This window comes from Homarus americanus, unplaced genomic scaffold (genome assembly GCF_018991925.1).
Source record: "Homarus americanus isolate GMGI-L3 unplaced genomic scaffold, GMGI_Hamer_2.0 scaffold11022, whole genome shotgun sequence".
Lineage (NCBI taxonomy): Eukaryota > Metazoa > Arthropoda > Malacostraca > Decapoda > Nephropidae > Homarus > Homarus americanus.
The window spans coordinates 16727888-16754176 of NW_024737068.1; the positions used below are offsets into that span (position 1 = coordinate 16727888).

Below are 26289 nucleotides of genomic sequence, written 5' to 3' on the forward strand. Positions count from 1 at the left end.
CTAACGCTAATTTATCGTTAGTGTGTTTAAACTTCAGGTGAAATAAACTGGGGGTGTTAATCTTCAGGTGATCCCTACACGACCCTTCCCTCAGGTCCTGTTACAACCTCTACCTACTGTTCTTAGCCCTCAGGACCCTTACCACTACTGGAGTCAAGGGGTGTCATCTTGCCCTAATGTTGGTATCTTGGGGCCCTGGAATAACTCTGACTTTACCCTAAACTACCCTTACATATCGATACACCCAAACACCTGTCCTATATAAACTTAAATGTGTATGACTGATAAACATATACAGGTAATAATAAAAAATTTTGCTAATCTCCTTAATGTCACTGCCATCATTGTCAATCACAAAGGAATATATCTTGCAAATTTGCTTAACCATCAATAACGCCTGTAATTTTTACGTAAGAAAAAGGAATTATTACAACATTAAGTTTTAAGGTGCCTCTGTTTACCAAGAAGGTGAGGTGAGGCATTTTTTTTTTAACTAGTGAGAATCAATGCCCCGCCTGGAGATCATTTTAAAGGGGCATAATGGCGCACTACAGGTGGTGGAGATCAGGGCAACCAGGTGTGGGTGGGGTGGCGGGGGGGGGGGGTAAAAGTGTACCGAGAGACACTAGTGACGAAGGTACCGGGACGCTACTGGTGGTGGTGAGTACAGTATACCTTATCAGAGACAGAGCGAGCTAGACCCGCCGCATCTGAAGGAGTCAAGGCATCCTGGAAGCTCAAGGACTCATATCCATCACCAGAAGCCGGTGCCCCTAGGGTCGTGGCAGCAGCAGCAGTAGTAGTGGTGATGGTGGTGGTGGCAACAATAGCTCCCGCTGAGGCTGGCCTCTCCGGGACACGATCTCTCTCGTTCTCCCCATCATCACTCGCCTATTTGAGTCGCCCCCATAAAGCGTTAGGCTAGGGTTAGCAGGGTGTTTAAAAAGCTAATGGTGATGGTGATGCGTGAGAGATGGGTATGGTGACGTGTTGTGAGCTGAGCGTCCATGGTGCAGTGGCTGAGTATGGTAAGGTGCACTGGTTGAGTATGGTGGTGTTTTGTGTGTATGGTACAGTGGTGAAGTATTGAGTATGGTGCAGTGTTTGATTATGGTGGTGTCTTGTGAGTGTGTATAGTGCAGTTGCTGAAAATGGTGAGTATGATGCAGTGGTTGAATATGATAGTGCGTTGTGAGTGTGTGAGTATGGTGGTGTTGTGAGGTGAATGTGTATAGTGCGATAAACAGATGTACTTATTGTTTTGGGTATACAGTGTGTGTGTGTGTGTGTGTGTGTGTATGTGTGTGTGTGTGTGTGAGTGTGTTATATGTTTATGTGTAAAGAAGCTTAAGTATGTATTCAGAACACATGTGAAGTACCAAACAGATGTGTTGACATTAATTAAGAGGTATACTCTGTCTCACTTAAGGTACCAAATGGACATCAGAATATTTTGGTACCCTCTCGTGGCATCCAGTAATCTTTAGTAAGTGTTTGTGCCTGTCTGTCTGTTCACCTGTTTGTTTGATTATCTGTTGTGTCTGTTTGCTTGTTTATTTGTCTATGTCACTGTGTTAATAGATTATTTATAAATGCTGAAAGGAAATAAACATGTTAATAATGCTACACACTGAAGCAAAGTCTGGCCAGGGTTAAAGAGTTCACACGAGAAGAGAATATTAACAGCATAAGACCTTTTTAAGTAAGTTTATATGAAGTAATGTTGAAAAACTTAAGTACGGCAAGGAAAAGTAATTAATCATATCTTAAACTAAGTAACAGCAAATAAAGACAAAGGCAAAATAAAGTAATTAGGAAAATATAAGTATAGTATTAGATTTCTTAATTCATCATTACTCAAGATACAAGACGGATGAGTAAGTTAGATGAAATATAAGTTGTTGTTTCTTAAAGAGTGACTCAACCCCCTCTTGTCCCTGACCCCTCGTTCAAGTTGTCCCTCGAGCGACCTCTGCGTCCAAGTGGCCCTGGAGGAGGACACTCACCTCCTCGGAGTAGGGCAGCTGCTCGAAGGACGACCTGATGGTTTCCCTGGACGACTTGAGGTCCTCGGCAGCTCTCTGCTGCATCGTCTCCAGCGCCGTCACCAGATAGTCGTCCTCCCGGGCCCGCACCGTCTGTGTCCACACCCTGTGTTACTACATCTCCAACACCACCACCACCACCACTACCACTGCCTCCAACATTACACTTGTTATTACACCAATGCCCACGATCACTACACCTGTTGCTACACCCTCCCCTTTATGTTACTTCACCTATATCACTACCATTATTGTTGCTACATCCGCATCTACGATCACTACACTCGCTGCTTCACCCCCACCTACTTGTTGCTTTACCTTTACAACTACGATTGTTGTTACACCCACGTCTACGACCTCTGTAACTGTTGCAACACTACTACATCCACATCTATTGTTTTACATCTACACACGCACACTACTACTGCTATGCCGACACCTACAACAACATGATACCACGACTACAACCCTACCACGCCCAGAGATCACGTAAACACACAACAATGACGAAAACTACTACTACAACACGACTCTACCCATCCTACGCCTCTACAACAAGTATAACCAATAACCATGCCAAAATGTACACCTCCGCCACACCATATTAAAATTGACTAATACTAACAGATAATCTAGTAAAAAAGAACTCATTTGAATTTTGTTTTCCATCAATGACAAAAGCAAAACAACTGACGATTTTTTTTTTGCTCTGTTCAACCCTAATATTCTGGAGGGTTGTTAAGAAAATATTGATGGTTGTGATTGAAGTTGTGTAGGCTATCTTCCGGAATATTGTTCCTACTACTACGATACTATTAATACTACTTAACTACTACTACTACTACTACTTTTTTTTAAATAAATGTGGCCTCCAGCCTCCCTCAATAGCCATACCTACCATTAATACTTTTTTTTTGTCTAAAATGGCCTCCATCCTCCATCTATAGCCACACCTTCGCCGCCATTTTATTACCTTAGAATTCAATATCCTAATACACAAGTAGCTATCCTAGCTGTGTTGTGCAAGGAGTGATCTTTCTGTTGGGGTTAAGTGAGGGTGTTTCACTAATTTGGGAATGAAATTGACGCTGATATCTTCTTCCAGAGGGTGGAGGAGGGGTCCGACATCAGGGATAGTGCGCATCAAGTAGTTCCAGCGATGCTTGACTCCATGGGTGAATGCCGCAAAAGCCGAATGTGGCTCTATGTTAGCAATCTCAGACAGAGATTGGATTTCCCAAACCCACTCATTCACCTTTCCCGTTACGTACTCGGTCTTGAAGTCCGTCGTGCCGATTACTGCGCCAAGGTGTCTTTAGCCATCCTTTGTTATTTTGACCTCACTTCCACCGAACACTTCCATTGCCCGTTCATATTGTTCTGGCTTCACAATGAGGAAGGACTTGCTGGCGTTTGGGTGGTACCCTATTTGTGGACTTCGTGCTGTTACCAGGTCCCACCACTTTTTGATGTCCTCCACTTTTCCTGCTCCTGTAAGGTCATCAGCTAACGCCACTTGCTTGACCTCAGTTGTTTCAAATTTTATTGTGTGTTGGACCACTGATAGGCCTATTGCGTACATTGCCATTGCAACAGAGTCCCCCTACATTGTTCCCTCGGTTGACTGTATGATGGTATCACCTCTTAGAGCCTTGTTGTTTACTATATAGAAGTCTGATGGATTCCTATAGGTGTTTTCAACATACATTGCAAAGCTTGGACACTTGAGCTTGATGTTGTGCAGCGCGGCCTTGCGGTTAAGTATGTTGAATGCGTTTGAAGCTTCCACCAGGAGAACGGCCTCACAATCACGCTGCTCAAATATCGTTCTCATGGCGTGAATGGCAGCTTCCCCTCCAGCCTGGTGGCCAGCACACACTTGCAGGTTCCCTGCTGCTGCCCTGACATCATCCTTTACCACCTCAATTATGCATTTTCCGATGATCCACCTCAGCACTTCCCCCACCCCTATAGGCCTACATCCTGGATCCAGGGGAATGAGACGACATGCCGTCAGAGCATGGAGGTGATGGCAGCACGAGATTGCTAGCTTTCTTGCAAGGGCGGCAATGGCAGTGCAGAGATCACTTGCTACGGGGCCAAACTTGTTAGTGCTGAGGATGACTCCCCAACCGTTTGCAACCAGACCTGAAGGGCCTGTCCCTCCCTGAGTCTTCAGTGCCTTTTTCCACACCATCCCTCCTGTTATTTCTCAAACAGGACAGCATTATTATACTGTTACTACTATTATTATGCTGTTACTTCTACTATACTGCTACTACTACTATTTTACTGATACTATTACTATTATAATGTTACTACTGTTATTATACTCTTACTACTATTATTACAGTATACTGTTACTTCTACTATACTGCTGCTATAACTATAATACTGGTTTTTTTAATGGCCTCCAGCCTCCCCCAATAGCCACACCTTCGCCACCATTTTATTATCTTAATATTAAATATCCTAATACATAAGTAGCTATCCTAGCTGTGTTGAATTAGTTGAGCCGCAGGTCTATACGGCATTCAGTGACTGTAGCCTCATAGTCAATATCTGCAGCTGTTACTATTACACTGTTACTACTATTATTACACTGTTACTACTACTGTTATACTGTTACTAATACTACTATACCGCTATTATTTTGTTACTACTGCTACACTTCTGCTATTACTCTGTCACTACTGTTATTATACTGTTACTAATACTATACTGCTACTATTACTCTGTTACTACTACTATTACTGTTACTACCGTTATTATACTGTTGCTACTACTACTAGTATACATCTATTACTACTATTATACTGCTACTACTACTACTATAATGCTACCTCGCATCCTCGCCTTGCAAGCGAGCGGACCCGAGTTCGATCCTCGGGCAGGGTGAAACTATGGGCAAGTTTCTTTACGCCATTTGCCTCTGTCTACCCAGCAGTGATTGGGAACCTGGATGTTAATCGATTTGCGGATCGTATTCCGGGGTAATGGTTAGCCAGAGAAGTTGGCGAGTTGTCCGGTCTTCTCGGACTATTCCGTGACACTGCGTCATGCAGCTCGTTAACTTAGGGTGTGGTTGTTGTGTTGGCGACAGCTTCTACACCTTAACAAATTCACACCTAGGAGGCCCTTGGGCCGGCCATCCTCGATTTCGAGGGGCTTCCATTATTATTAATGCTATTATACTACAACTATCATAATGCTAATACTACCACTAGTACTACAACTATTATTATACAAATAGTACTATTCTATTATATTTTCACTACTATCATCACCAGTAAACTATTATCTACGTATATCTTCCTTGTGTCTACTTCTAATTTCAATAGTCATCATTTTTACTTTTCCCATTTCCTAAAAAATCTTGCTCTGGTTTTTCTTTTCCAAATCCTTATCTATTTTTCTTTTCTTTTTGTGTGTACGTGTCAGTGTAGGTGGGGTAGTAACCCTGTGTATATGGTGCAATGCTGATGTGTACGTGACTGTTCATGTTTGCAAGTCAGTGTTCACGTACGTAGTGTGCGTGTGTGTATGGGAGTGTTTACGTGTACTTGAATTATATATTTGTACGTGTTGGGAGTCACTTGGGAAACACGAACTAAATACGCCTTATACTGTATTATGAGTTCAACACCTTATACTGTATTAAGAGTTCAACACCTTATACTGTATTAAGAGTTAAACACCTTATACTGTATTAAGAGTTCAACACCTTATACTGTATTAAGAGTTCAACACCTTATACTGTATTAAGAGTTCAACACCTTATACTGTATTAAGAGTTCAACACCTTATACTGTATTAAGAGTTCAACACCTTATACTGTATTAAGAGTTCAACACCTTATACTGTATTAAGAGTTCAACACCTTATACTGTATTAAGAGTTCAACACCTTATACTGTATTAAAATTTCAACGCCTTATACTGTGTTAAGAGTTCAACACCTTATAGTTGGTGCTGCAAACTGTATCCTTTGTATTAACACCTCATGATTAGTGTTACGTATCTGAGTTATGGGTCCAATGCCTTAGATTCGGTGTTCAACACGCTATATTTAGGGTTGAACACTTTATATTCAGTGTCCAACACCCTACATAGAGTGTTCAGTGACTTCGTTGTTGTACAGGAATAATTCGAATAATAATTTCCAGTTCCCGAACTTGTGAACTTAGTCTCCGATGTATTTTGTACCTATTTATCAGCAGATGTCCTTAATTTGCGTCAGATTAACTCAACAAAATATTCCCACAGTCTGTCTGTATCAGTCTTATTCAATCTGTCTGTATCAGTCTTATTCCAGTCTGTCTCACTCCAGTCTGTCCTTAGATTACTTGAAAAGTATTGGTCCCTCTTCTAACAAACAGTTCTCTTCTGTTTTTTGCTCTACAAATCTCCAAAATAATCACAAGTCCTTGCCGTCTCTTGTGTCTTTATAACTGTGTCAGTCTGCTTCTTGTTTTCGAGGAATCTGAAGTTGTCTTGTCTGTGTGTATAGTTATAAGCTCTTCTGTCTGCTGTCTTTCAGAGTACTCATTAGTTAATCTACTCGAGGATTTTGTTGAAGTAATGCAAGTTTCTGAGTATGTCTGCTCTTTATGCCTTAAGCATAATATTAAACCTCTGTTGAGATATATTTAGTGAATACCTTAAAATGGCTTCGTTTAACAACTCCTCCTCAAAAAGTACACATTTCTGGTTATCAGGTACTACTTAACTGGTCCCTTAATTATGAAGGTTCTGGTTGCCCATTGAAGCCAAAAGTCCTTTATCACTTCTACCAGGTGGAGTTATATATATACACGTATATATATATATATATATATATATATATACAGACAAGATGTCTTCATAGTAGGTTGTCTTAACTGCTGCCCGATTTCGGTTGTGTAATGAACAGACAAATGTATACGACACAGTGGAGACGTGGCATACAGATAGATGATTACTGAGAGAGAGAGAGAGAGAGAGAGAGAGAGAGAGAGAGAGAGAGAGAGAGAGAGAGAGAGAATACATTACAGTAAGATGTCAAGTGAAAAGATTAATATTTCCTACGTTAAAGTGAGAGAGAAAGTGAGAGAGAGAGGGAGGAGTCCTTCGTATACACTGTGTAGTGAGAAGTGTTTAGGGTTCACCTGTGTGTGGCCAGGTTGTGGCTTGTCCTGGAGCTGATCGCTGAGGGATAAGTCCGGTGAGTCCGGCGGAGAGTAAAATTGTGCGTCTGAGGAGGAGAAGCTGAGGGGTGTGTACTGCCTGTCAGGGGGTGACGAGTTGAATCCTAGTGAAGACCCTGAAGAGGCTGAGCGTTGTACCTCCCCACGGATGTCCATGGGTGACCCCTGCTTGACTTTGACCTCTGGTAGTAAGGTCATATCGTTAGCGACGTCTTCCTCCTGCTTCTCCCCCACTTGGGGTTCCTCATCAGCGGCTCCACTAGTCGCTGTCTGATAATTGTCCTGTTCTCTGTCTGTGTCTCTGGTGTTGGTTATGGGCTCTACTTCAACTACAGGAGCCACGATGTGTGCAGCTGGGTCTGCTACACTCTCGTAGCTAGGTTCATATAGTGGTTCAGGTGGCTTAACCTTATCTACTTGTCCAGTGTCATCTGATACAGCTACCACAGGCTGCTCTTTGACTGCGACTTGCTGAGGCTCCGCTTGTATCACGAGCTCAGGCCCAACAATTATAGTTTTTGGTTCATCAATAACTTGATCCTCTGGTGTCTCGGGTCTAATGTAGTTGACCACCGGTACGTCGTCATGGGGTTCCACTATCAAGTCAGCACTGTGGGGGCGGTCTTCCAGGTACTGGCTGTTCAGATCTTGGTCCGCTACCTCGTTCGTCCCCATCGTTGCTATGTCGTCAAGAGTATTAGCGAAACTGGGGTCATCACCGTCAGCTCGAGACGTCCTTTGTGACAGTGCCGGGGACTTGCTTTTCTCAACTCGAAGTCTAGGACTTGGTGACCTAGATTTCTCACCATTAACCTTTGGCTCAAGAATAAAGACTTGGGGCGGCTCTTCCTGTACAGGTATTTCGTCAGGCACACTGCGAGCTGGACTGGACGCTTTGGAACCCCTTGATTTACTTTTTCGCTCACTACTGTCTGATTTAGATTTCTTAGCATTTTTGAGAGTGGCCTCAGATACCAACGTGTCAACTAAGGTGCCATCTTGAGAGTTGTGGTGTCCGTTGTGATCGGCACTGAGGGTGTTGTGGTGGGAGCCGCGGGCGTCCTCTGGGAAGCTGTGGTCAGAGCTGCCTTCCAGGGATCCCTCGTCATCAGCTGGGCTGGCGCGCCTCGGCGTCTGACGCCCTGGTGTCCTCGACCGCTCCGAGTGGCTCTTGCCCCGATTCTTGAAGCGACCGACGCTTCCTGTAACATACAGGAAACACGGTTTTAGGATTTCTGAGTGAAACTCATGTCCGAAATTGATGCATTTATTTAGCAAGATCATAATGACATTGCAAAATGAACACATGAAGCAGCATAAAAATGGACAATAAACAAAAGTCACATCAAATATAGTCATGAAATATATGCCCGTATTTATTAAAGAATATGCTGTGATGCACAGACAGAATAATATTTGTTCTTCAGTCTTTTGCAGAACAATGTTCAATACTGCACGCACGCAATGCACATAAGTCTAAGTTCAGTCCTTCCACCTAAGTTTACCTTCTTTCTTGCGTGAGACTCTCTCCCTGTCTCTGTCTCTGTCCTTGTTGTTGCCTCCATCATGGTCGCTGCCTCGCCTGCGGGAGGAGGAGGACACCCTCAGGTCCCGCATGTGCCTCTCCAACTGTTCCTCCTCCTCACCCTCACTCCTGGACTCGGAGTGTGACCCCGAGCTGTCTCGCCGACGGGACTTTTTCTTACTCTTACTCTTGCTGGAGCCCGACCCCTTGGTGCGGGACTCTCGCTTACTCTCCTTAATATTAAAGGATAAGTTACTTTTCACTACGCCGCCGCCGTCGTTGTCATAGTCGGATACATCTCGGTCGTTATCTTCCTGATCAGTTCGTCGTTCCCGTCGTCGTTCAGAGCGTCGTCGTTCACTGCCTCTTCGGCTAGTGCGGCCACCGCCTCCCACGGTCTTGGAGCACATACCGCAGGTTCTCGCACCACCGGAATTGATAAAAGTGCAATGGTCGCACTGCCAGGCCAGGCTGCTCACGCCACCGTGCCCGGACTTGCTTTCCCGGTCGTCGACATCGCCGTCGTCCTCACTCACAGACGAGGACCGACTGTCTTCACTTTCTTCTGAGCGCTTCACTTTACGGTTACGGCTGCGGCGTCCACTATTGTCGGCGGCGCTAAATGACCTGGATTTGCTAGACTTGTGTGAACGGTGGGAGGAGGAGCGGACTGAGGGAGCTGGAGAGGACGGTACCTTACCGAACGTGTGCATGGAGTCAGGAATTGACATATTGAGGCCCATAGGGGTGCCCATGGGCGGCGGGGCCATATGTGGGTGGTAACCAGGATAGTAGCCGGGGTACATGGGCATGTGATGGTGAATGTGAGGGGGCGGCGCCGACCACGGATACCCTGACACATCACTGCCCACCGACGATAGATTCATGGAGAGGTTGGAGGCGGTGCGCTTCATGCCGCTCATGTTGGGGTGACCTGTGAACATGGGCGGCGCCTGGCACAGGTCACAAGGGGCACCCCACATCATCCCGCTGCCGAAACCCATCATGTTGAGCTGCTGGAAACTGTTGGCCTGTCAAGTGAGAGAAGAACACGAATCATATAAACAATAAATTTATGGCATATACATAAATAATTAATACGTGAATACTTCACTACAACCAACTACTGAAGGTGGAGATGTGGGTGAGTGAACGCACCGCGTGAGCGTTGCTAAAGCCGTGTGGGGGCTGCTGCTGGGCCAGGGTGTTGAGGTCACACACAGAAGCCGAAGACACCATTCCACGTCCCAGGGTACCACCAACACCTCCTCGCCCAGAGTTAGTCACGGTGTTGTAGCCGCGCCGGGTGGTGGTGCCGGCGAAGGAGGACATATCGGCGGGGATGTGGCCAGGGGGACAAGCGGGTCCTGTGGGAACCTCCGTGGGCTCCGCCGGGGTGGTGCTGTTGGTCTGTGCGGCCATCATCTGGGCCCACTGGTCGTCAGACACACTATGAGAGCGTGTCCGTGGCTGGGGCTTGGCATTGTCCCCTTCCCAGACCACTCCGCCCGGTGTGGGCTCCACCATTGAGGTCTGCGAACACCAGAGACACATGAGGCACAGCCACTACCATGACACTAACACACACACTGGCTGGCGAGGGTGACACATGACACAGCCACTACCATGACACTAACACATACACTGGCTGGCGAGGGTGACACATGACACAGCCACTACCATGACACTAACACATACACTGGCTGGCGAGGGTGACACATGACACAGCCACTACCATGACACTAACACACACACTGGCTGGCGAGGGTGACACATGACACAGCCACTACCATGACACTAACACACACACTGGCTGGCGAGGGTGACACATGACACAGCCACTACCATGACACTTGCCACATGCACACAGCCACTGACACTAACACACTGGCTGGCGAGGGTGACACACGACACAGCCACTACATGACACTAACACACACACTGGCTGGCGAGGGTGACACACACACACACACACACACACACACACACACACACTAAGGTTTACAAGATGCATACGTCATCATAACTACCGTCAACGAACACTATCTCTCACGCTTAAAATGACATAGAAAATGATTATGACGATGGACTAAAATAAATGGTGAATGTGTGATGAAGAAGAAGGCACTGAAATATGAGAGAGAGAGAGAGAGAGAGAGAGAGAGAGAGGTGACAGTATTATACAAGGAGTGATATAATATAATGGGTGACAGTATAATAGAAGGGGGTGATATTAGTATACAAGGGGTGATGATACAGGGGGTGATACTATAATACAAGGGGTGATACTATACAAGGGGTGATACTATAATACAAGGGGTGATACTATAATACAAGGGGTGATACTATACAAGGGGCGATACTATGATACAAGGGTGATATTAAGATACAGGGGGTGATATTATGATACAGGGGGTGATATTATGATACAAGGGGTGACAATGATACAGTATGTGAAAGACTATGAAATAAAAAAGGGAATGATGAGGAGAAGGATGGCAAAGACGACGATGTGTGTGGTGAAGACAGAGTGTGGTGAAGAGTGTGTGTGGTGAAGAATGTGAGTAGTGAAGACAGTGTGTGGTGAAGACAGAGTGTGGTGAAGACAGAGTGTGGTGAAGAATGTGAGTAGTGAAGACAGAGTGTGGTGAAGACAGAGTGTGGTGAAGAGTGTGTGTGGTGAAGAATGTGAGTAGTGAAGACAGTGTGTGGTGACGACAGAGTGTGGTGAAGACAGAGTGTGGTGAAGAATGTGAGTAGTGAAGACAGAGTGTGGTGAAGACAGAGTGTGGTGAAGAGTGTGTGTGGTGAAGAATGTGAGTAGTGAAGACAGAGTGTGTTGAAGACAGTGTGTGGTGAAGACAGTGTGTGGTGAAGAATGTGAGTAGTGAAGACAGTGTGTGGTGAAGACAGAGTGTGGTGAAGAGTGTGTGTGGTGAAGAATGTGAGTAGTGAAGACAGAGTGTGTTGAAGACAATGTGTGTGTGTGTGTGTGTGTGGTGAAGACAATATGTGTGGTGAAGATATTGAAGGTAGTATATGTGGTGAAGACAGCATGTGCGGCAGGAAGACTGTGGTGCGGGCGGTACTAACAGCCAGTTGCTTGCGTCTGTTCCTGTTTCTGCGACGGATGACGGCGGGCAGCGTGCTGTCTGGGGTGAGGGAGTCGTCGCTGTAGTCTCGGGACTTCTTCCCTCCCTCCTCCCCGAAGTTGTTCATGTCGTGCGTCATGTTGTTGCTCATCCCCAAGCTGCTGCTACTCCTGACTGTCAGCTTGGCCTTGACTATGTCGTCCTCGTCGTCGTAGCCGTTCATGTCTTGAACCTTACCGCCCGTGATGGCTAGGCGACCATTGATAAGCTGCTGCTGGTCCGAGAAGTCGTCCTTCCACGGGGAGTAGTGTTGGGAGGGCAGGAAGCCGCAGGTGGCGGATCGCTGTATGCCCATGGTGTGGACCGGGTACCCGCTGCCGCCGCCCATCTTGCCGGCGGGTAGCGTCAAGAAGCCGTGCATCACAGGGAAGGAACCCATGTCGTTGTTCACCCAGGCAGCGGCGTTCCTCAGGTTGTTGACCTCTATGTTATCACAGTCGGGACAGTGACACGGGTACCACATGGTCCCACACACACTGACTGGTCCCTCTCCTCTACTCCACACTCCTTACATCATTACTTGGTCCCAGTGTAAATCAACAAACACTATAACTTATCATTAACTCACAGAAATATTCGCCAATATACTGTATATATATATATATATATATATACAGTGCTTGCCTCCACCTCTTGGTACACACTTTTCTATCAACACAATAAACCGACCCTGAAAATTAAAACATGTGTAAGTTGGGTAAGAGAACATCAGTTACAGCTGGCACTTAACATCCTCGGCACGGCCAAGCACACGCACGGCTGGGCTGGGTGCATGAAAACAAACAGGTAGGCGCCCGCCCCTTGGCACCACTCCCTGCCAACCCCCGCATCTGCGTAAGTCCACGTACAAAATGGGCATTTAAAGGCGCCGGTGGATGGCAAGCTGGGCCACCAGAGCTCTTGCTGGCTGCCGGGAAGCAAGGCAACATAAATGTTTTCCCCCAACAATAATGAGGTGTTCGGGAGAGAGAAAGAGATAGTGAGATAGAACCAAGAGTAAAGGTTAATTTTAACCAAATATCACTACTAAGAAAATGATGACCTCGGTAAATGAAGCTCAAAGTAATGGATAATTTAAAGACTGTAAGGATGACTCGAAAATATTTGTGATCCCGAGATGTTGTATGACAAGTATAAACCACAAGTAAACACTGAGACCACGTCTTCCTCATACTAGAGTACATCAAGTACACCAAGTACGAGGTGAGTAGTCTAGTTATGGGAGGTCCCAGCCCACGCCAACACACACACGGGTGGGTTACCCTCAACCCGTCCTCCCACCCAAGTCAACAGCCAGGTACCTTCCCTTAATATGCTCCAGTAGCTATAGTAGTTATTTCTGTTTTCTTATCCACCAATTTCAATCTTTTTTCGTCCCTCTGTTCATCCCTGTTCACGTCATATCCTGGAACACTTTGCTAGTCCCTCTCCTCTACCTCCTCTTGCACAACATTTCGTAACCACAGATCATCATCTCTCAAGTTTCTCTTCTCTCCGTACTCCTCTACTCTACCGTAACACTCACTGCCTCCGGAATTCACTTGATCGCATAACTGTCACCTGTGTAAACATCTACCTGCTACAGAGCGCGCACGCGCTTGTGTGTGGCAGGTGTGTGCGTTGGCCATGTTTGGGTGTGGGGGACGCGGGAAGCAGCAGGTGGTGGCTGTCGTGTCTTGGGGACACCCTACTTGACGTGTACCATGCTAGTACTCTCTCCCTCACCACCATTACTCCTCCCTTATAACTCTTCACACTTTCATCTCCTGTCACCTGTACAACACACACGCCTGGGTAAGAAGACTGAGAGTGTCGAGACATGTGGAACCATTGACTACAGCAGACAGACGGCTACAAATAAAATTATAGGAGCTGCAGGTGGTGATGCTGAGGAACTAGGCAGTGATGATACTGACGAGCCAGATGGTGGAGATGAATCACCCTGCCAAGGAAACAGGTTAGACCTATGGGACTACTACCACCAGCTGAGGGAGGATAGTGGTGCAGCTGGCTCACAAGATCCAAGTATACTCGACCACATGGTGGGCTGGCTAGCTGGCTGGGACAAGATGGGGTCTAATTCTGCCACTTGGCCCGTGTTACACCGGCCAAAACTCTCCTTGCCTTTACACCCAAAACTCCCTCCACTGCTCTGTTGTTTGGCAAAACTGTGACTCAGTACACTCAAGGTTAGTCACAGGAGACGAATGGATAGATACCGCCATGCTATCATCGGTACTTCCTCGAGATGGTAGAATCGGGCAGCGGTCGGGTCGGGTCGGGTAGGGTCTGCTCGGCTCTGGTTGGGTTGGGTTGGGTCGGGTCGGGTCCGGTCGGGTCGGGTTGGGTGTCGCAGGGAAAAGGGACGTAGTATTTCAGCGTCTTTTTAACCTTGTGAGGGACGAAGGTGTTGGTGCTGGCAGCGGGAGAATGCTGACGTTGATCTTGTGTTTGGTGACACTGGTAGAGCTACAGCCTGCAGGGAGGCATGTCTGGCTCCTCCTCCCCACCACTCATCTCCCCCTTCTCCCCCTAACCCACCTGCTTCCCCATCTCCCACCTTCCCCTAACCCACCTGCTCCCCAACACCAAAGTAACTAGATACTGCACGCGATGCCCAAGCCAAGTGTCGGGAGCTCCGGAAGCGATGATGTTCAGTGTCCCTGACAGACGTTTCGGGGTCGAGGTCATATCAAACAACTTGCGTATGATTTCTACTTGAATATAACGTTAATACCACCACCACCAGGTTACGTTGTACGGCAAGGAAGTTAAATTAGTGATTCTATTACCCTCATTGCAGAATATTTGGCTTTATGTAACTTTCGGCCGAGACTACAGAAGATGTGGCAGAGCAACAGGTGTGGTGTAAGTATGAACGCGCACGCAACAGGCGACCTTCGCAAAGTTGGCTGGACGAAGGCCTTGAACATGTTTATTACCGGGCCTGGTCTGGGAGAGACTGAGATCTGATGATGGTCGTCGTAGACCAGAACACTTGGTGAGGACCTGGCTTACACGACGGTCAGGACTCTCACCGTGGTCACCTAACAAGGCCCAGGTAATGGTCAGCTATTCAGACAACATCCTCAAATCAGATTCCAAATTTGTTGTGACCATCAGGGATCACGGCTGAGACTTACGAGTCACGGGAGCCTCACCAGGTACAACCTTCTTAACCCACCACACCTGGCGCATCATCTTGTGTTTAATAATAGATGATATACACCTGCTTGGCATGTCATCCCACCGACAGGAGATGCCCCCCGCCCTTTCCCCCAGCAGGTGGTCGTGGCCAGGCAGGAGTGAGTCAGGAAGGTACACACGAAGGTCCCGCGTCCCGGTAACTCTCGCTAGAGAACAGGGTTTGCTGTCAGACTTTACAATGTATTAATAACTGAGGCAGGAAGCGAGGAAACTGGAGAGGTGCCCACTGGTTCACTGTGGTGGCCATCTACCAAACGTCTACCATCACCTATGCCAAGTACTTATTACTCACTTAGATAATCAACTCTCAAGAGCTATGAACCGTCAATCTACCGTCGGCAGCCAACGACACTACTGATGATTAATCTGACGCCATCATAATGTTGCGCCCACCAACGGGTCACACTTACGATCACATCTTTTAAGACAACAACAACAACAATCATAACCCAACAACACAAATCACACGTAAAGCTTAAACTCAGAACGACCGGAGAGCTGAGACAAAATAACAAACTTTGTTTATGAAAAAAGTATTCAAAAAAAATTACATAAACAAACTGTATTTATAAAAGTATGAAAATAAAAGTGATATTAATTAAAATAATAATTACAGGTAATATGAGTAGTACTGGTAGATGAAAGAGAGGAATATGAATATGGTTACAGCAACACTAAGGAGGAGGAGGAAGAGAAACATTACATTTTTGCATTAAAATCCTGCCAAGATTTCTTCTCCCCTCTGAGCTGAATAAAATGGTTAGGAAATAAAATACTGAAAGTGACATCCGTAGAGAAGACTTCTCATTCTGACGTAATTATTCCCATTACGACAGTCACTCTTAACTACCGCATCTCGCTCTCATTATTATTTTTATTATTATTATTATTATTATTGCCAACAAACATCACGAGTCACTTTACACGTGTAGTTATTTACTCTTCTAGGTGAAACATGTGAGTCACCATCGACAGATAATTCAATAATTCTTTCTCAAATAAATGTGACGCTAAACACGAGACGACGGCCTTCATGTGTTGACTATGTTGACGTTGGGCAAATTCTTCAACTACAGGATTAGATGCCAAGATGCCTACCGCCGTGTGTGTGTGTGTGTGTGTGTATGAGTGTGTGTCCCCACTTCCTTTCCGTCCATATTTATTTTCCCTCTTCGTCCACTTCAGGTTTCTTGGCCATTAACTAAATTTCCTCAGCCATTTATTTCAGTTGTCCGCGACAGTTAGTTCCGCTTTCATGTCAGTTGTTTCAGTTCTTTGGCCATTGACTTCAGTCTACCGTCAATTTATTATAGTTTTCCATCCATTGAATTTTCTGTGTATTTTTCATCACTTTCCCGCTAATTTATTTCAGTTTTCCATTCATTTTCTTTAACTTTTGTCACTTCCTTCACACGACCGACACTGAGGATGTTCACCCAGGCCCTGACTTAGGCACAAAGATGGACTCAAATATTCGTCGCACAATCGGCCATTTTTTTAAACATTCATATATCCCTCAAACTGACAAAAAAAATATAGCAGCCGTCGATATCACATTCGTGTCTTAAGGAATAGCAACAAGACGTGCCACCCCCCCCCCTCCCCCATACCCCTTCCTCTCAGTTACGGAAGGAAAGAACGGGTGAAGGGTGAGGGGGAGGTGTCGTTCATGGTAAGCAGCTCTGAAAAATGCGGGTCGTGGTGTGGACTGTCAGTGGTAACAGTGGAATGCAGGTACTGTCAAGGGCACAGACGCAGGCGACGACGACGAGTGGTGGTGGTGCTCTTGGTGTCATCATCTTCAAGAGTGGTAGTCGGGGTGGGGTGGGCGCCTCGGTAGCGTCAGTCAAGTAGACGCCTAGTAAGCTGTGATCCTCCGGCGCCGCCAGAGATAAAATCTTGGCGTTTGAGAGGCATGACGGGCGTGACTGTGGCTCCTCTTCACCACCAGGAAGTCCGCTAGTGTGCCTCCTACAGCTAGTACCGAGTTAGGATGTGGTTAGGTGTAACTAAGCTCGTAAGATCAGGCTACAATTAGGTTGCGGTCAAGTCAGGCTAGGTAAATCTAGTTAGATTTAAGGGGATTAAACTAAACAGGTCAGGAAAGGTTTAAGTTTCGAGGGTTGGGTTTACATCGGGTGAGGCTAAACCAGGTTTATATGTGACTGATAAGGGAGAAATTGGGAAGATGGCGGGAGGGGCACTAGTGGACGTCATGGTGGAAAGATCCAGTCATCGAGTGTCATGCACTTAGCCGCGTGAATCCTGTAGCACCAGTAACACGTCACGCTCGTCGACACGTGGATAGTACACTTGTGCACGTCATGTTCAGAGACACGTGTATACTGCAACATCTGTAAACACGTCATGTCCGTAGGCGCGTAGATCCAACGACACGTATTGTACGTCACTCTAGGAGACGTGTATAGATTCCCCAAGAAAAGGCGTAGCTGGTACGTGGGGTGGCAGCGTGTAGAACTTCGTTACCGTTGTATCCTTCGATTTAGAGTCAGTCTCGGCTTCCGTCCACGTCGATCAAGCCTGCGAGTGTGAGTGAGGATGGAGTAGACTACTGGTGCCGCCCGCGTCCCCTTCCTCCGCCGGCACTGAGACACCAAATAACCCGCCCTCCTCGACACGACCCTCCCCGTCGCCAGTGTCACCACATCACCACTTATTTTAACCCCAGTACTGGCAACCGTGGGGCAGAAATAGTCGACACTAAGGCCTTATTCTCTCTACCTTGTGTGAATATTGCTAGGCCGTACGCTGTAAGGTCCTCCCAACCACTTAATGATACCATAAAATCATGATAAATATGGAAGATGCAGCGGGTGTATAAATGGTTGTGCAAAGGGGAGAGGGAGGCGGGAGGAGCACCCCACCATACCCACCCGATAGACTTGGCAACTTATTACGTGTTGGGGAGCCAAGGAGTGGGGGTAGAGTGCCTGGGGGAGGAGGAAAGAGAGAGAGAGAGAGAGAGAGGGCGGGGGGGGAACAAGAAAAGAACGAAAGAAAAAGAGTAATAACAAGAAAAAGAAAGAGAAAAAGAAAGAGTAGAGGTGGGGCATGGTGACGGCGGGAGGGAAGGCGAGGAGAGGAGAGTGAGTGTCTGGGAGAGGAGTAAACGAAGCCCTGCCAGAGTTCTCCTCCTCCTCCTCTCAGTAGACACAGCGGCTCAGACTGACACCCTCCGACACCCTTCCTCAGTTTTTTGTTTTGGTCACTTGTCATCATCAACCAGCTGACAGTCAATGGACGGACGGGACGAACGGATGGACGGACGGATGAACCAAGGAGTACCTGCGTCTGTCTTTCCTGCTTCCCCCTGAAGTTTGTTTACATTGCAGTGGGAAGAAGAGGGTAGGTAAGGGAAAGAGAAGAGGAGCGTCGGGTGAGGAAGAGGGGAAGGGAGAAGGAGTGGAGAAGGAGAGAAGGAGAAGAGGGAGAGGAGAGGAAGGGAAGGAGGAGAAGGAAAGGACGGGAAGGAGGAGAAGGAAAGGACGGGAAGGAAGAGGGAGGGGAGGGAGAAGGAAAGGAAGAAAGAAAAGTGAGAACGGAGAAGGGGGATAGGAGAGGAAGGGAGTAGATGAGATGGGGAGGGGAGAAGAGGAAATGGAGAGAGGAGAGGAGAAGGAGATGAAAAAGGGGAGAGAAGGGAAAGGGGACGAGACACCTGACGACCTCGCTGGGCTTACGACACGGAGGCGACGCAGTAGAGGGACGACTCCGACGACACAGCGATGAAGGACACGACATTTTTGTGACTTTTAAAGAGAGTTTTATTTATTGATATCAGGTAACCTACAGACCAGACACTCAGGTCAACACGACATGACTGAATACTCTCTCTCCTTTTCTCTCTCAAGGTAAAATAAGCTGGGGCGTAATCTTGCGTTGAGATAAGCTGGGGCTAATCTTAAGGTAAAATAAGCTAGGGGTTAATCTCAAGGTGAAATAAGCTAAGGGAGATAATCTAAAGGTGAAATAAGCTAAGGGAGCTAATTTAAAGGTGAAATAAGCTGGGAGACCTAATCTTAAGGTGAAATAAGCTGGGGTTAATCTTAAGGCGAAATAAGCTAAGGGAGCTAATCTAAAGGCGAAATAAGCTAAGGGAGCTAATCTTAAGGTGAAATAAGCTGGGGAGCTAATCTTAAGGTGAAATAAGCTGGGGTTAATCTAAAGGTGATGACAATTACGTAACCACCCCCCACTCCCCTCTTGCACAACCACAGGCAAAATAAACGTAAATAAATATCAGGAAAAAGACAAAAAACACTGTAAATTACGTCCGCCAGTGACATATATCTTCTGGCGAGAGAGAGAGAGAGAGAGAGAGAGAGAGAGAGAGACTCGATAATAATAATCATAATAATAACAATGATAATAATAAATAACTAACAAAACAACAACAACAATACAGTCAACACTTGTACTCACTAATATAAGACAAAACACTTCAGTTCTTTATCTTACAAGTTCACATTAACAGAACACAAGACAAATTCTACCACGAACACACATCACAAAATAAAATAAGCAAATAAGAACCCATTCGCCTTAACCAGGAAAATCCAAGAAAATTGTAAAACTTGAGAAAAAGATAAATAAAAAAGGTAATTCTCATCATATTAATAGAGAAACCGTAAGACCAGACTACCGAAGATAAATACCAACACAAACACCAATTAGACGCAATATAGTTAATCTTTACGAGGAAATAAACTACCCCATTCCCCCTCCTCCTCCAGGCGAATCTTTAATTACCGTGGGCACAACAATAAAATGCGTCTCCAAGTTACGAGGAAGGACCGTATCCGCTGTTCTGCTGTTTACTGGGGTCCGGGGTTCATGTGGAAGGTGTGCCTGTACAAAATGGTATGCACCAAATTTACGCTACTTTACCTTTTCTGTGTGTGTGTGTGTGTGTGTGTGTATGCTAATGTTGCCCACTTTAGGTATCTCGGCTCCCACCTGTCCACCACCGAGGACATCGATGAAGAGCTTCAACATCTGGTCAGATGTGCATCTCAAGCCTTTGGCAGACTCCGTACCCGTGTCTTCAGCTGTAGGGAGCTGAAATTATCTACAAAGTTACACGTATATCGAGCAGTGGTCCTCCCCCACCCTGCTATATGGCAGGGAGACATGGGTCACATACAGGAGGCACCCCAAGGCACTTGAAAACTTTCACCAACGTAGTCTACGTTCCATCTTCCGAGTTCACTGGGAAGACAAGAGAATAAATGCCAATATTCTCGCTGACACCAACTGTAGGAGCATCGAGGCTACCTTTGGCCATGAACAACTACGCTGGACTGGCCATGTTACCTACATGGACGACAGTAGACTGCCCAAGCAGCTACTTTATAGTCACCTAATGCATAGTAAACGTAACGCTGGCGAGCAACTGAAAAGGTATAAAAATAGTCTTAAGACAAACCTGAAAAAGTGTCAAATCGACCCCCTCACCTGGGAAACGATTACTCCACACCGTAACGCTTGGAGGAGCACCACACAAGGTGAGTTAGCCCGACTGCGTACCGAGGCAGACAAGCACCAGCTCCGGAGAGACGCTGCCGCCGTCTCTCACGCAGTAGACGTAGCCCTCCACACGCACAACTTCTATGGACGGCCCTACCGGTCCCGTATCGGCCTCTCGAGTTACCTCAGAGCACACCAACAAAGGTGACATCTTTAATAACTCACATCAATATACCATAGCGGGATGATCGTCATACTCGAATCCGGGTGATATCAAAGTATTATTATTAGTATTAGTGTGTGTGTGTGTGTGCAGTTGAAGGGACGTATCAAGCAGGTCGATTTCAGGTAATATCCTAAGATCATATCCAAAATGGTATCACTATTATACTGAGACTTTACCATGATACGATACAATCTTTTAGCAGCACTTGGAAGATGAGATGAAAGTCATACATAATCTTTCACACTCTCTCTCTCTCTCTCTCTCACGTACACACACACACACACACACACAGTCTTGGCAAGCTCAACAAGTGGCAACTACTATAATACTGTACTAAACTTCATTCATCACACACACACACACACTTGACCAGCCATCCACCAGACCTTAATTGATGTCTGTGCCCAGTGTGGTCTGACCGATACCTGCCTATCCTGACCACAGTGATGGATGTTGCCTTACTAAGTGAGGTTTTTGTTGCATTGTACTTAATCATGGAGTTATGTTGCTAATATTTAATTCTAGGTCGCGCGCGCGCGTGCGTGTGTGTGTGTGTGTGTGTGTGTGTGTGTGTGTGTGTGTGTGTGTGTTTATACAAGAAATAAATCCGATAAGGAGGAGTATGAGTCTAGACCATCAGGTTCCTTGGTGGTAAAAATATAACTAAATAAATAAAGCAAGAAATGGATAAATCAATAAAATATAGACAGTAAATAAGATAAGATTTAATCACTGTATATCCCTAATGGAGAGTACTACTGAGGGAGAGGGGGCGTGATGTGTATGGTGATAATGGGTGGTGTAAGAATAAGAATGGTTGGTGACAATGGGAAGGCGGAGCTTTGTCTGCTGACCACGGGTGGAGGGGAAAGAGGGGAAAAGGGGGATTGGTAGTGGTGAAGGGAGGTAGAGAGGGAGGGAGAGAGGGAGGGAGAGAGGGAGGGAGAGAGGGAAGGAAAGGAGAGAATGTCTCACTATTTCGGGACAAGGTCGTCGGGGTGCTGGAAATGTCAAGCACGGCGCCCTTGGCTGACAGCGGGACAACACTATCTCACACCCAATACACTTGTTGCCTCTACAGACGCCTGGGTCGGGGGGAAGCACGAGATTCTGGGAGTTAATTCTGTCTCCTTATTGTTGTTGCTAAGTGAATGTGTCTTAGTTCTGGTGGTCTAGGCTTTTAATACCAGTTTGGATGATATTCTTTTAAATTTTTCTACAAATTTGAATGCCTTTTGGACAATATTCTTGTGTCTTATGAAGCTTCACCAGATACTTACGTAGGTTCTCGCACCATCAGCTATGAGGAATAGTGATCGTGCGGGCGACTGGGAATCAGTAGAATTTTTTATCTTTATTAATGAATATTGACAGAACGTTCCTAATTGATACATGTTATTATGTTTAGTTGTCAGTTCTGATTCTTTCCTTGTCGGATTTATTACACATCCATACGTCTGGAAATAGAGAAGTGGATGAGTGGAACAAATTACCAAACACCATCATTAAGACGAATTCGTTGGAAAACTTCAAATATAGGTTGGACAGTGATAAAGGTTGGGTGTAAACGGCCAACACGCCTGCAGCAGTTTCCTCCATTCTCATATTTGTATGTTAAAATATTCTCCTGGCCTTGAGGTGACGAGAAACACAATCTAGTTATGGTATTCTACACATACAGTAATTCCGACCCCTTGTATGTACACGACGGCCATCTTGGTGTGTGATATTATGTCATGCAGACCAATGAACCTCGAGGAGCCTGTTATATAAGACGGCACCAACCTAATCCAACCCAACCTAACCTAACCTAACCTAACCTAACCTAACCTAACCAACTATCAGCGCTCTTAAACCAAAACGTGTTATTACGCCAGGTGATGGAATTAAACATCTGAGTGTACGTAGAGAGAAAGACGGTGTTGTGTAGTGATGGTTGAGAGACATGGCGGGAGGAGGAGGAGGAACAGGAGAAGGAGGGGGAGGAGGTGGGAGTGTCTGTGACGTCGGACACACAATGGCTGTATTACAGTCACCAAACCACATGTGTGTTTGTGTGTGTGTGTGTGTGTGTGTGTTTATCTGTGTGTTTGTGTATTTACTTGTGTGGATTTGTGTATTTACCTTGTGCGTTCGTGTGCTGTAGCTCTGTTTATGTGTATATGTGCGTCTGAATTGATATGTGTGTATTTACCTGTCTACGAGTTCATCTGTGTGTGTGTGTGTGTGTGTGTCTGTGTGTGTGTGTGTGTGTGTGTGTGTTAGTTCTACCCCACCGTGAATCTAACTCAGGACCATGTAAATCCGAAATAATACAAAAATACAAAATTCTTCAATTCAATCCTCAAACTGCCTGGCCCACTTTTGGGGGCCAGTAGGCATGACACTGTTTTCATGTTTACAAACAAAGGCGAGAGGTATAGAGCCCCCTGTCGACAAGAGAGGAAAACATCAACTGTGAAGCCTCAAGTCAGCTGATCGTGTAAGCAAGGCCAGGACACAGACGGTTCCATCAGTAGGCTGAATCTTTTTACTGAGAGAGGAATAGACACACACGGATTGAGTGCCACAGAAAACATACTTACACACGCACACACAAAAGACGGGAAAGGAAAAAGATATATATATATATATATATATATATATATATATATATATATATATATATATATATATATATAGAGAGAGAGAGAGAGAGAGAGAGAGAGAGAGATGGCTGGCACTGGTGCAGGGTTACTCTGTGCCATTGTAGCAAAATAGACCCCTGCTGGTGTGGGTGGTAGTAGTCGTAGTAGTCTCTCTCTCTCTCCCAGGATGCGACTGACTATCTTTATATCTCTTTGTGGCAAAAGGAAATTCCTGGTGTAAATACGCCAATGTATATATACATCATATATTTGCGCGAGTCGCGTGTGTGTGTGTGTGTGTGTGTGTGTGTGTGTGAATACATTTTGTCTGGTCTTGGTACACGATCTAAATATATGAGAGAGAGAGAGAGAGAGAGAGACTACAAATTTTTCACCTTCCATTGTAATCTCAAAAAAAATCTCTCCATGGATCAACTGAAGATTAGACACCCCAGCAGCTCATTTTATTTCACCTAATGATTTTTTACTTTAACGCTTACCTAACATAAACTAACCTAATCCACTCTACTCTAACCTAACCTAATCTAACCCAATCCACCCAGGTAGCGAAAAGATGTTTAACCAACAGGTGAAAAGAGCTGAGGTGTCTAATCTTCAGGTGCTCCATCTCCATTAACAACACACCATCTCTTTTAATGAGCATGACGTAGGTGGCTGGGCATCAAGGGTGTTACGTAGAGACAGCGTGGTCACCCAGTAGCAGTGAGGAAGGCGGGTAGGTTATTAGCACTTGGGGGGGAAGGAGTGAGATGAGGTAAGGTGTGTCTGGGGCTGGCGGTGTGAATGTTTCGACACAGCGGCTAATCATTCTGGCAATTCTTGTTTACATTCTCTCTTGTGATGGCCGATAAATTGTAATCGTCAAGGTGTCTCTCGCTTGAGGTGAGGTGAGGTGAAGTGAGGTGAGGTGAAGTGAGGTTATGTTAGGTACCTGGAGACTCCTTCAACTCTTGGACATCGAGAGATAAAGTGGAGAGATTTGTCAGTACGATTACCCTCGGTCATGTTACTACAGCAATTACCAGCAACCCCTTGTGTACGGAGTCACCTCTGAGCTGAGTAAAATCGTCTGGCGTTAACCAAATAAAAAAATTTAAGTGGCGTCCCGGTACTGAAGAGGATAGTCGAGATAGTCTACTAAAGACGCGGATGAATGGAAAAAGGGGACTACTGAGTAATGGATGTAGAGGGGGACTGTATTTCGTCACTGACCACTAAAGACGCAGATGAATGAGGAAATGGACAGTAGGTAGTAAGTAGTAGGCAACTATCAAACAGGGAGATACTACCGCCTGGGAAGATATGGAAAGCATAATGTGTTGTCTATGGCAAACAACCAAATCTCAGGTGCTGATCTGACTTTCTGCCTCATTTACACACATTTGCAGGGTCTCAATTGTTTCTCGTATTATTGACAACACACCATTCATATATCATTTCTCACTATTGATCTTTTTTCATTTTTGTATTTCTTTATGGTTCTTTATTATTATTATTATTATTATTATTATTATTATTATTATTATTATTATTATTATTATTATTACATTTTCGCCCCCCAAGCCCTGATGTGGGTCAGTGACCTGTGCCCGGGTGGGCTAATCCCCGTGAAAAAAAAGTGATGGGTGTGGAGTGGAGGAAGAGGAAGAAAGGGAGGCTGTTGAGCGATGGGTGTGGAGAGTAGGGCAAAATTTCGTCCTCGTATCCAGTAATATGGTACAGTACAACACCAGACTATGTGAGGGTTATAGATGCTCTCCGTAAAGCACTGAAGAGTCGTTGAGAGAAGGAATTTAACAAAGCCGGATAATGAATACAAATTACGGGTATCTTTAAGCTTTTAGTTTTGTCTAGACGTCGTGATTCGAAGCAAAACTAAGCTACGGGTATTTCCAGGATACAAATGTCAGAAAGAGGATATTGGACTGACTAGAATAGGGGAGCTACCCAATTAGCCCACCCCCCCCTCCTCCTCCTCCTCCCTCAAGCTTACTTCGCATTAAGATGAACCACCCTAACCATACCCCCTCTCCCTCCCCCCCAGGTGAAATAAGCTGATTAAAGGGGCTCTAATCTTCATAGGAATCTAAGAAGGTCATATGAGATATACAGGCTATTTGCCAAGAAGAACCCGACAACAACTTTCCCGGAAGCTTTTAACAGATGAAGGTTTAAGGCATCAAATATATCAAGGGGAAGTTCCAAACACATGATACAAGACTGACGGTGTAGAGGCTCTTCAGTGTCCTACCTCCGTTATCCTCACAACTACATCCACAGGAGCTGAAATCTATGAAGCCAACTTATCTATACAGTATTTATGTCTGTATGTTGCAGGTAAATTCCCACACCAATTAACAAACAGAAATTTAACACACCGTAATAATAATAATAGCAAAAACAACATAATAATAATAATAATAATAATAATAATAATAATAATAATAATAATAATAATAATAATAATAATAATAATAATAATAATAATAATAATAATAATAATAATAATAATAATAAAATGATGATGATTATGATGATGATAATAATAATAAATCATAATCCCAACTTAACATACCACTCCTACATATGGAGTACCTAAAACAGAACTCCTAAATCACCTCGCGGCCCAGGTGTTGAAAGTCAGGTAGCTGCTCCTCGTTACAGCCAGGTAAACCTAATCATCAACAGCTGACAGTGTTTACCATTATCAACATGTGTGTGTGTGTGTGTTTACTCCTCAGGCACTCCCCTCATGGTTGCCACCCTCACTCTACCCTACCTATCACCCTCACTCTACCCTACCTATCACCCTCA

General features: G+C 45.4%; 1 protein-coding gene across 30 annotated transcripts in view; it reads right to left on the minus strand.

Moving 5' to 3' along the window:
• Positions 1 to 26289, minus strand: part of LOC121873023 (E3 ubiquitin-protein ligase lubel-like) — a 119800-nt gene that overhangs the window by 28573 nt on the left and 64938 nt on the right. For 25 of the 30 annotated variants that reach the window (XM_042376306.1, XM_042376305.1, XM_042376307.1 and 22 more), the window contains 5 exons: positions 9914 to 10288; positions 8736 to 9786; positions 7192 to 8432; positions 2007 to 2138; positions 676 to 891 (listed from right to left, as the gene is read on the minus strand). In XM_042376306.1, the coding sequence (XP_042232240.1) occupies positions 676 to 891; positions 2007 to 2138; positions 7192 to 8432; positions 8736 to 9786; positions 9914 to 10288 (3015 nt within the window). Of the gene's footprint in view, positions 1 to 675; positions 892 to 2006; positions 2139 to 7191; positions 8433 to 8735; positions 9787 to 9913; positions 10289 to 11848; positions 14417 to 17601; positions 17740 to 26289 lie in introns of those variants that run through there. The other 5 variants (XM_042376315.1, XM_042376311.1, XM_042376316.1 and 2 more) reach the window with 4 other exon arrangements.